The sequence below is a fragment of the Panthera tigris genome, chromosome D1 (assembly GCF_018350195.1).
Source record: "Panthera tigris isolate Pti1 chromosome D1, P.tigris_Pti1_mat1.1, whole genome shotgun sequence".
In the NCBI taxonomy this organism is placed as follows: Eukaryota; Metazoa; Chordata; class Mammalia; order Carnivora; family Felidae; genus Panthera; species Panthera tigris.
This window is the reverse complement of record NC_056669.1, coordinates 105,606,100-105,617,568: the sequence shown is the minus strand read 5'-3', so window position 1 is coordinate 105,617,568 and position 11,469 is coordinate 105,606,100. Positions and strand designations below refer to the sequence as shown.

The following is an 11,469-nucleotide window of genomic DNA, read 5'->3' as shown; positions in this document are numbered from 1 at the left end:
GAGAAAACAGATCACTGCACTCCTCCTTCCCATTTCCCCATTCCTTCCAACACGCGCGCACGCGCGCACACACACACACACACACACACACACACACACACGGCTTAGAGAACCCGTGAGCCCCTGTGTGTTCCTTCAACTCTACCCACATTTTTGTAGACAGTCCCTTTATTAAACTCACCTCAATTAGCCAGAGTGAGCATGCAATCTGTTCCCTGTGGAGACCCTGACTGATAAAAGGTCCATACAGAAAGAAGCAGAAACCATGAGCCACAGACCCATGAGAAAGGCTCAGCAGTTGACTCTAGATCCACGACAGTCCTTGGGGCCTTCCTTGAGCAAACTCCCTGCTGCCCGAATAAGTTTTTGTGTGTTGTAAATAAGAGAGCCTGACCTACCGTCCTGCAGGAATAAGGACATCCTGCTTCCTCAGAGCTGTCACACATCAGTTCCCATTGACATTGCCCATTTCCTAGAATGGCTGAACCCACCAGTCAGCCACTTAGACTCCATGCAGATCCCGTTGACCATGGTCAGGCAAGGAAGTATATGAATGGGCCTCAGCAGTCCTGACTTCCTCCTCTCTCTTATTTTCTAGCCAGCCTCCCCTAAGGACAGCGGTGTGCTGGAAACAGCTGCAAGAGCCTTTTTTTTTTTTTTTTTTTAAAGTAATCTCTATACCCAACATGGGGCTGGAACTTACAACCCCAAGGTTGAGTCCCATGCTTTACCGCCTGAGCCAGCCAGGTGCCTATTGTTAATATCTCAGAAAACTTGCAAGCCAGTTCTTAAATACAGCGTTTATTAAACATTTAATGAAAAAAATTAATGATGTTTACTATTATAACATACAATTAACTGAAGTATACTAAAAAAAGAAACAAAGGCAGAGGTATAGATGAAACAAGTTTGGCAATATATTGATAACTGTTGAAGGCAGACGATGGGTTATAGTGGTTTCTTATATTTTTCTTACTACTTTTGTGTGTTTGACATTGTTCAAATAAAAAGTTAGAAAAGAAAACATGGCACGCCTGGGTGGCTCAGTCTGTTCAGCATCTGATTCTTGATTTTGGCTCAGGTCATGATCTCAGGGTTCATGGGTTTGAGCCCCACATCGGGCTCCATACCCACAGTGGGAAGCCTGCTTAGGATTCTTTCTCTCTCCCTATCTGCCCCTCCCCCACTCATGCTCATGTGCTCTCTCTCTCAAAATGAACTTTTTAAAAAGTTAGAAAAAAAAACAAAGGTAGCTGTCATACTGTAACTTCTAATAAGAAAAACATAGGTGGCCTTCTCTGTTCCTGGCACAGAGCTCCTAAAACCCTTTTCCTAAAGGGTAAGAGTGATGAAGGTGTCTCCATATTCATAACAAACCCTTTTCAATCACACCCAAGTTTATATTAATGAGGTGATATTTGAAAATCACCTCATAACAGGGGCTGGTTGCTGGGGTACCCAATCTCGTGATTGGAGGGTTGGAACTCTCAACCCCCTGACCTCCAGGGAAGGAAGAGGGGCTGGAGGTTGAATCTTTGGCCTACGGCCAATGATTTAATCCAGTGTGTGTGTGTGTGTGTGTGTGTGTGTGTGTGTGTGTGTTTGCGCGTATAATGAAGCCTCCTAAAAACCGAAAAGGATGGGTTTCTGAGAGCTTCTGGGTTGGTGAACACCTGGAGATATGGGGAAGGTAGCACTCTAAGAGAGAGTATAGAAGTCCCATACCTTTTCCATACCTTACCCTGTGCAGCTTTTTCACGTAGCTGTTCCTGAGTGATACATCCTTTTATAATAAACCAGTAATCTAGTAAGTGAAATGTGTCTTTGAGTTCTGTGAATCACTCTAGCAAATTAACCAAACCCAAAAAGGTGAGTAGGGAAAGAGTTAACAGTAGGCACGGCCAGATGAGGGACCCTAAGAGAGGCTGATTGCAGCTGGGAGGGCTCCAAGGGACCCCCGCCCTAGACTTCAAGGCTCACTATAGTGGCCCTTGGCCCTCCTACTCCTGGTGGTGTCCACAGTGCCCTGGTTGCATATGCGGGTGGGATGCTATAGCTGTGTGCAGATTTGGGGGAAAAAGGGATAAAAGCATTCCAGATCTGCCCATGCTAGGTGTCATGAATAGAGTCTCACAAACTGTTATCTAGTTCCTGATAAAGTCCCAATAAAAAGTCAGAGACAAAAATCATACCCAGCAACCCAGTTGGCATCCCTCTCACTCCTGAGAGCTTTGTACTTTCCCTCAATAAACCCTATCGCTTTGCTCACTCTCTGCTGTCTGCGAGATTCACTTTTCAACTAGGTGGGATAAGGACCAGCATCTCTCCAACCCACCTGCACCAAAGGGTTCTTTATAACCTCCAATCTATAGCTAGTAGATGAGAAGCATACGTGACAACCTAGACTTTCAATTGGCATCTAAAGTTGGGGGCGGGGGAGAGGGAGCACTCTTACAAGACTGAGCTCTTAACCTGTGGAACCCGATACTATTGCCAAGTAGATAGATTCAGAATTAAATTGAGTTGTAGGACATTCAGCCCGTGTCTGAGAATTACTTGATATGTGTGTGTGTGTGTGTGTGTGTGTGTGTGTGCGCTGGGGGGGGCGGGGAACACATTGTAATTAGAGTCAGAATTCTTAACAGATACTTAAAACTAGGGGCACTTGGATGGCTCAGTGGGTTAAGCATCCGACTTCGGCTTAGGTCATGATCTTGAGATTTGTGAGTTCAAACCGTGCATTGGTGTGGAGCCTGCTTGGGATTCTCTCTCCCTCTCTCTTTCTCTCTCTCCTCCCCTCTCTTCCTGCCCCTCTCTCACTTTGTACTCTCTCTCAAAATAAATAGAAACTTTTTTTTTAATTTTTAAGTTTATTTATTTACTTTTTAGAAAGAGAGTACGTAGGGGAGGGACGGGGGTGGGAGGGAGAGAATCCCAAGCTGGCTCCTCGCTGACAGTGCGGAGCTGGATATGGGGCTCGAACTCGTGAACTGTGAGATCATCACTGATAAAGGAGCGTGGGGCAAGCTGAGGACAAAATGCAGGCTAACAGCCCCCCCCCCCACCTCCTCATGGGATATGGGTGATATTCCTTGGACACTCCCGACTACCCCCAAACAGGAAAGGACAAAAACAAATGGTTAAACTGGATAAGAGTCTTCACCAGTTTACCAGAAAAAGGCAATCCCATCAACAGCCTAAAGTCTAGGAACTCCCTACTATCTTAATGTTAATGCTTAATATTAATGCTTTACCAGAAAGAAAAACAACCTTAGCTTGACAGTAGCTAGGCCTTCAGTAAGTCTTAAGTATGTGAAAATCTCCTTGGAAACTCCCTCTGGACTTTATCTCCCCCAACTCCATAAAAGATCCCCCCCACCCCGACACATACAGTGCACCTCTTCCTGCCCACAGGTCCTGTCCCCGTGCTTTAATAACATCACCGTTTTTGCACCAAAGACATCTTCAAGAATTCTTTCTTGGTCATCGGCTCCAGACCCCATGAACCCCCCATCACCCCAAAACTTCATCAATGACCTGAGCCGAGATCAAAAACCAGACACTCAACCGACTGAGCCACTCAGGCACCCCTAAATAAAAACTTTTCTTAAAAAAAGGTCCTCACCCTCTTTATTTATTTATTTTTTTAACGTTTATTTTTCAGAGAGAGAGAGAGACAGAGTGTGAGCTGGGGGAGGGGCAGAGAGAGAGAGAGAGGGAGACACAGAATCTGAAGCTGGCTCCAAGCTTGAACTCATAAACTGTGAAATCATGACCTGAGTCAGAGTCAGATGCTTAACCGACTGAGCCACCCCAGGTGTTGAGGTCCTAACCCTCTTTAAAAACAAATAGATACTGGGGCGCCTGGGTGGCTCAGTCAGTTGAGCGCCTGACTTTGGCTCAGGTCATGATCTCGCGGTTTGTGAGTTCGAGCCCCGCATCGGGCTCTGTGCTGACAGCTCGGAACCTAGAGCCTGCTTGGGATTCTGTGTCTCCTTCTCTCTCTGCCCATCCACCACTTGTGCTCTGTCTCTCAAAAATAAATAAATAAATGTAACAAAAAAAAAGAAAAGAAATAGATACTTAAAGCTCACCACTTCCTGGGGTGCCTGGCTGGTTAATTTGGTAGAACATGGGACTCTTGATCGCAGGGTTGCGTGTTTGAGCCCCATATTGGGTATACAGATTACTTTAAAAAATTTAATTAAAAAAATAGAATCTTAAAAAAACAACAACTCATCTCTTCTTCCTCATTATTTCACCACAGTTTACTATTATCATTGCTCTTGATGTATTGTGTCTGCGTGGTATGGTAAAATATTAAATCATAATTGCATAAGCAGGTATAAGAATTCCAGTTGCTCTGATATCCTCATCAGCATTTGGTATTCTCAATAGGCTTTGTTTATTTAGCTATTCTAGTAACTGTGTGGTAGTATCTCACTGTGGTTTTAATTTCTATTTCCCTAATGACTAAAGATGTTCAGCATCTTTTTATGTGCTTATTTGTCCACAGTGATGTATTCAAAAATCAAGTCTAATCATGTCACTCCCCTTCTTAGAACCCATAAAAGATGGCATTGGCTGCCTCCATTTTGACCTCAAACTTTCCAGTTGGCTTTTTCATGCCAGCTTGTCTCTGGGCTCTAGGGAAAGATCCTGAAGGCAAAGCATCCCTTGAAGGACTCCAAAATTACCCCCCTCAAGCAATAAGTAGTGTCCCAAGCAAGCAAAACCCCACCCATGACTGACTCCAAGACTTGATCTTCACTGCCTACCCACCCACCCACCTTTGCCCTGAATTCTCCTCTTGAAAACATGGGAATGTTTTCCATGCTTTGGAGATAGTCTTTGAGATGCTAATCCACTGACTTCCCAGATGTTGGTTTCCCTACCACAAGTTTATCTGCCTTTGGATTTTGTCAGCAATGAGTGGCTGTGCCTGGTCTGTCCCTGCACCCTTGTACATATCTATGTTGCATCAGTGAGGAAGTCTCTAGCACCAAATGGCACTCTGCAAATACTGGAGTTTTAAAATATGGGTTGATTGAACCTCATCTCACAATGAACCTATTCCTATCTCTCTGAGCTCCCCAGGCATGGGTTGGCCATGATACATTTTCCCCAAGCCCTGATCCCTTTACTTCCAAAGCTTCAAGATCAGAGATAAGCTAGAATAGAAAGAGAAAACAGCAATGGAGAACAATCAGCTGTATTGAGATTTGGCATACAAAGAAAGTCTATTGGAGGATTATTTCAGTTACCTTTTGCTATCTCTTTTTAGAGATGATGATGTCTGTCACCTGTTTCCTAAAAACAAACACAAGACCCAGGTCCTGCTGGAGGGCAATCTCTAAGCAAGGATCATCCATCCCAGCTGCCCCTCTTCCAGGTTCTGGGCTCTTCCTTCTGTGCCACAACCCTGAGATCAAGACTTGAGCTGAGATCAAGAATCAGATGTTTAACTGACTCAGCCACCCAGGCACCCCAGGCATATCTTACTTAAGAAAAAAAATTTAAGAAAATCTAGGTCCAGTATGCATGGCAATACCCCAGTGTGGCAAGCATTCAGTCTTTGTGCCCAAACTCTGACTCACCTTCAGTTTGATCTCTTCTGAACCTGTAGAATACAGGATTGCTTAAGCTTCCCAGCCTATGTTCTTTACTGCTTAGTAACTCTACCAGTCCTCTACCATACAAGGGATAATCCCTTTAGTCCCTTGGTTTTAAATAACATCTGTATGTTGATGATATTCCAAACATGTATCTCCAGACCCAAAATTACCCCTGATCTTCAGGCTCACAAGTCTAACTGGCTAAGAGGAAGCAGAACTCTCGGTTTCCCATTTTCTCTCTCTCCTCTAGGCAATGGTTCTGTCAACCACACTATTGCTCATGCCAAAATTCTGGCTATCCTTGTCTCCTTTTTCTTTCTTTCTTTCTTCCTTCCTTCCTTCCTTCCTTCCTTCCTTCCTTCCTTCCTTTCGGAGTGTGTGAACAGGGGAGAGAGTCAGAGGGAGAGGGAGAAAGAAAATCTTAAGTAGGCTCCATGCCCAGTGTGGAGCCCAACACGGGGCTCAATGAAGGGCTCAGCTGGGGACTTGATCCCACGACCATGAGATCACGACCTGAGCCGAAATCAAGAGTCCAAAACTTAACTGACTGAGTCACCCAGGTGCCCCCATTCCTTTTTTACTTGTCCTTAATTTCCTACCCTCGTTTTAGCAAAATCTGTTGACCCAGCATTTCTACACCACCACTACCTTTGTCAGGGCACCATCATCATCACCTATGGGACCATTTCCACATCTTCCTCCCTGCTCCCACTTTGATCCCCTACTTCACAGAATAGCCAGGATAAGCCTCTAAAAACTAGAATCATGAGGCACCTGGGTGGCTTGGTTGATTAAGCATTTGACTTTTAAAAAAAATTTTAATGTTTATTTATTTTTGAAGGAGAGAGAGAGAGAGAGAGACAGGGCATGAGTGGGGGAGGGGCAGAGAGAGAGGGAGACACAGAATCTGAAGCAGGCTCCAGGCTCTGAGCTGTCAGCACAGACCCTGACATGGGGCTCAAACTCACGGAGTGCAAGAGCATGACCTGAGCCAAGGTCAGACGTCCAACCAACTGAGCCATCCAGGTGCCCCAAGCATTTGACTCTTTATCTCAGCTCAGATCTTGATCTAACGGTAGTGGGTTCAAGCCCCTCATTGGGCTCTGTGCTGGGTGTGAAGCCTATTTAAAAAAAAAAAAAGAAAATAAATAGAAAAAAAAAAGAGAAAATAAATGAAAAAAAAAAAGAGAAAATAAATGAAAACTAGAATATCAGAACACTCCTCTGCTTAAAACTCATCAATGGCTTCCGGTTACCCTCAGAATAAAATACAAACTCCTCACCACGGGCAATGGAAATTCCATGCATTCATACTTGTGTGAGGTCAAATTTTCTTCACATAATCAAAACAATATCTCATAATAGCTTGAAAACACAAGCAGATGTGAGAATCCATCTGTTTATAAGACATTAAAGAAAATTGGGAAAATATAAAACAATGTTACTATTATTACTGCATGTTTTGGGTTTTGAAAATATAGATATTTTTTATAAAATGAAAATGTTGCTCATGTTAGTTTTAATTCCTATACAATATTGTATGGCTTGGAAAGGTATCTTGAAAAGATGGGGTCTCAAGCTGAGGCCAGTATGGCCCACAGGTCTTTAGTACAAGGATGAAAGGTTGATGAATGTCCCTAATTCTGGTTCTGTCTCATTGGAGGGCTTAGCTACAGAACAAAGTTAAGATGCCTAGTGTGGTGGTGACCATGGTAACCCTGTAAACACCTTGTCCTAGTCAGAGAAGAGGCAGGTATCATTGCCTCCCAACCTATAGCCCTTTCTTCTGGTTGCCTAAGTACCCTCAAAAATTTTCTTCAGAAGTAATCATGCTTTGGGGACAACTGGTTGGCTCAGTTGGTGGAGCATGCGACTCTTGATCTCAGTGTCCTGAGTTCAGGCCCTACGTGGGGCATAGAGCCTACTTAACAAAACAAAACAAAACAAAACAAAACAAAACAAAACAAAACAAAACAAACCACACTCTTTTTTCTCCTGTACTGGAAAATTGAACTCCCTCCCTTCCATCAGCACCTCCCAGGCTGCTCCAGACACAGAGAAAGGCAATCTAATTACTCTTAATTGTAAATTGACTAGAGATCAGGCTAAGGATCGTACGAGAGCATTGGTGCAGCTGCCAGTTCTCAGACACCATCATTACTGAGCTAGGAGCCTGGAACCATCAGATTGGGGGTAGTGGAGCAAAAAGGCATCTTATCATTTTTTTGAGGGAAGAAGGGACTTTCAAGAGACACCTGCAGTTCGGAGAGACGTAGCTAATGCCCACCGTTACGGCAGAGCCCGGTCAGGAGGCAGGCCCCCTGGGTACTACACCAGCTCGTAGATTCTCCCTTTCCCCATTGCCCTGAGCACAAACACTCAGCGGGGTGTCGAGCCTCGCGCCCCGCCCAGAGGGCGTCGCGCTCATCTCCATGGAGCCGGTCCCCGCCCTCCTGTTGCCTCAGGTAGATGGGAGAAGCTCAGCCAATCAAGAGGTCTCTGAGGCAAAGAAGGCGGGACAAAGAGGAAAAGTTTAGGACAGGAGCGCCAGCCAATCCTGAGCCTAGCTGCCTGAGCAACGGCCACCAGCACCCACTTGCAGATGCCAGTCAGAGCGGGGGGATGGTCAGTGGACAATGAGCCAATCCGTGCCGAGGGAAGGCAAATTTGAGCCAATGAAAACTGAGAAGGTGGGAAGGGGCGGAGTTCGCCGGTGGCTGCTCGCTGGTGGGTGAAGGATCAGCTTTCTCTTCTAGTTCCCACCCTAGGACTTCTTAGCTCCTGGAATGCGAGAGAGAGAGAGAGGCTCAGGGGAGTTCCTGGAGTGGGGCGTGGAGGCATCTCCCGGGAAGGCCTGGAAGCAAAAGAGACTCCTAGTTGGAGGAGCTGCTGGAAGCCGCCGGGTGGGCATCGAGGAAGCGGAGGCTGGTTAGGGGGCGGGACTTCCGGGGCGGTGCCTTTGCAAACAGGGGCGGGGCCTGCTGCTAAGGTTGGGCCGAGGGGGCGGAGCTAAAAGGAGACCCCCTGGGTGTGACCTAGGAGAAACAAGGGTAGCGATTCCAGCGGGCGTCTTGGGGTCAGGACGGTGTTGCCAGAGGCTTTGGAGTGGCAAGTGATAGCTCAGGATTGACGTTAAGGTTGCTGGGGAGGTTACCTGCCCTAACTTACTGTCCTTTCTTCCCAGGGAGCCACTGGTGGGGACCTTTCTAGGGTCCTTTTCCATCCGTGGGGTGCTATGGAGTTCCCAGAACACAGCCAGCAGCTGCTGCAGAGCCTCCGAGAGCAGCGGTCCCAGGGTTTCCTTTGTGACTGCACCGTAATGGTGGGTAGCACCCAGTTCTTGGCCCATCGGGCTGTGCTGGCCTCCTGCAGCCCATTCTTCCAGCTTTTCTACAAGGAGCGGGAACTGGACAAGAGGGATCTGGTGTGCATCCACAATGAAATTGTCACAGCCCCAGCCTTTGGGCTGCTTCTGGATTTTATGTACGCTGGCCAGCTGGCCCTGAGGGGGGATACCCCCGTGGAGGATGTGCTGGCAGCTGCCAGCTACTTGCACATGAATGACATCGTTAAAGTGTGTAAGCGGCGGCTGCAAGCCCGGGCCCTGGCAGAGGCAGACAGTACCAAGAAGGAGGAGGAAACCAACTCACAGCCCCCTAGTTTGGAGTTTTTGTCCAACCCCTCCCGCGGCCCCCAGCCTTCATTGGCATCTGCTGAGACATCAGGCCACTGGGGCAAAGGGGAATGGAAGGGCCCTGCAGCTCCCTCACCAACTGTCTGTCCTCCAGATGAGCCACCAGTGTCCGGTGGGGCAGACACGACACAGCCTGGCATGGAGGTTGACCCGCCACATCTACGCCCCCCCCCTCCACCAGTGGCTGATGTCTCCCTTGCCAGCCCTAGTAGCTCCACAGAGACCATTCCTGCAAACTACTTCTCTTCTGGCCTTCCAGCAGTTTCAGTGGAGCCGCTGGCTCCCCTTGATGTGGGTGAGAGTCTGAGGATGGTGGAACCAAGGGGTGCCGGAGCGCCATTGCAAGGCTTCTATCCTCCAGCTCCAGCGGCAGCCCCAACCCCAGCCCCAGCTCCATCCCAGGCTCCAGCACCAGCGGAAGCTGAGCTGGTCCAGGTGAAAGTGGAAGCTATTGTGATTTCCGATGAGGAGCCAGATGTGTCAGAGGAAACGCCTCAGGGTCCCGAGGGGTTCTTCCCACCTGGAGGAGCCTTGTTTGGCGCACAGCCCCCTCAGCCAGAGGCTTTTGAGGAGCCCAGGGCAGGACTAGAGGAGGTGGGACCAAGTGACCACTTCCTGCCCCCAGATCCTCATCTGTCCTACCATTTGCTGCCAGGTCCAGGGCAGTACCACCGAGGACTGGTGACCTCACCGCTGCCGGCCCCCCCGGCCCTGCATGAGCCACTTTACCTGCCTTCTGAGTATGAAGCAACCCCGGGAAGTTTTGGAGTTTTCACGGAGGATGTGCCCACTTGCAAGACATGTGGGAAGACCTTCTCTTGTTCTTACACACTCCGGCGCCACGCCACCGTGCACACACGCGAGCGACCCTATGAGTGCCGCTACTGCCTGCGCAGCTACACACAGTCAGGGGACCTATACCGCCACATCCGCAAGGCTCACAATGAGGACCTGGCCAAACGCAGCAAACCGGATCCAGAGGCTGGCCCCCTCCTGGGGGTGCAGCCCCTGCATGGCTCCCCTACAGCAGACAGACAGAACAGCGGTGGTGGAGGGCCACCCAAAGATTTTGTACTTGGCCCCAAAAACTGACATCAGCAGGAGCTGAGGCTAGGCCTGCTCTTGCCATCATCAGGGGGCAGCACAGGTTGGAAGCCTCTCATTTCCCCTGCGAGGGGTGGGTTGTGCAGGGAGCAGAAGGAACGTTGTGCCCTGGGCTTAGGATTCCTCCCACTTTTCCTTTCCCCAGCCAGGCAGCAGGACTTTATGGGGCATTGCGACTCAATGAGCCCTTCTCCAAGGGCACTGGGAATTTTGCTGAGGTGTAATCACTTCTCACCCTGCATCCCGGACCATAAAGCTAGCAGTGAAAGTATCTCTTTGAACTGGTGTTGGCTGGTTTATTCCCCAAACCCGCATGCCTCCTGATTCTTTCATAACTTTCCTGTGGACCTTTTAGGAATCTGATATCTGTACCTGGGGTAGGAGTCAGGATGCTAATGAGGGAAAAAGTGAGATGCGCAAAGGACAACATAGACTTGACTTAGGAGAAGTGTGCTAATTAGGGACTCTTACAGGATGATGGGTTATTGTAGTTGAGCTCCTGTGTCCTGGGCTGTATTGAGGACTTCATAAAAATACTCAGTTGTCATCAATTTTACGAGGTGTTAGCACCCCCTCCCCCGCCTCCCTTCTTCCACAGACAAGGACACTTGGGACTCAATATTTGTTTATTTTGGGGGGGGGGCAGGGACAGAGAGAGAGGGAGACACAAATCTGAAGCAGGCTCTAGGCTCAGAACTGTCAGCACAGAGCCCAATGTGGGGCTCGAACTCATGGACCACGAGATCATGCCCTGAGCAGAAGTTGGACGCTTAATTGACTGAGCCACCCAGGCGCCCCGACTCGAGACTCAAAAATCGAAGTTAACTTGTTCAAGGTCACAGGGCAAGTTAAGGGGCAAGCAGAATTTGAGTCATGGCTTCAAATGCCATGCACACGGCGCTGAGTTAGAACATGGTTGAAGACAGTTAACCAAGAACTAGTTTTCTCTTTTGTCCTCTTAAGTGTTTGGCTTTGCTCCCTTACCACGTGACCTCTACTTCCAACATAGAAAGTCTTTGGCTGACTGTTTCAACAACAAATACTGTATCCATTACT

At 48.1% G+C, this 11,469-nt stretch overlaps 1 protein-coding gene across 4 annotated transcripts; it reads left to right on the top strand.

Annotated features, from left to right (window-relative positions):
• The first annotated feature begins 8,099 nt into the window (after positions 1–8,099).
• Positions 8,100–10,694, top strand: ZBTB3 (zinc finger and BTB domain containing 3). Of its 4 annotated transcripts, none has more exons than XM_007091943.3 (2): positions 8,100–8,305; positions 8,800–10,694. In XM_007091943.3, exons 1-2 carry the CDS (start codon positions 8,252–8,254, stop codon positions 10,399–10,401), a joined length of 1,656 nt encoding a protein of 551 aa, XP_007092005.1. In that variant the 5' UTR covers positions 8,100–8,251; the 3' UTR covers positions 10,402–10,694. The 4 variants fall into 4 exon arrangements, with proteins under 4 accessions (XP_007092005.1, XP_007092006.1, XP_007092004.1 ...); XM_007091944.3 differs by having other exon boundaries at positions 8,100–8,342; XM_007091942.3 differs by lacking the exon at positions 8,100–8,305 and adding an exon at positions 8,351–8,518.
• Positions 10,695–11,469: the final 775 nt, after the last annotated feature.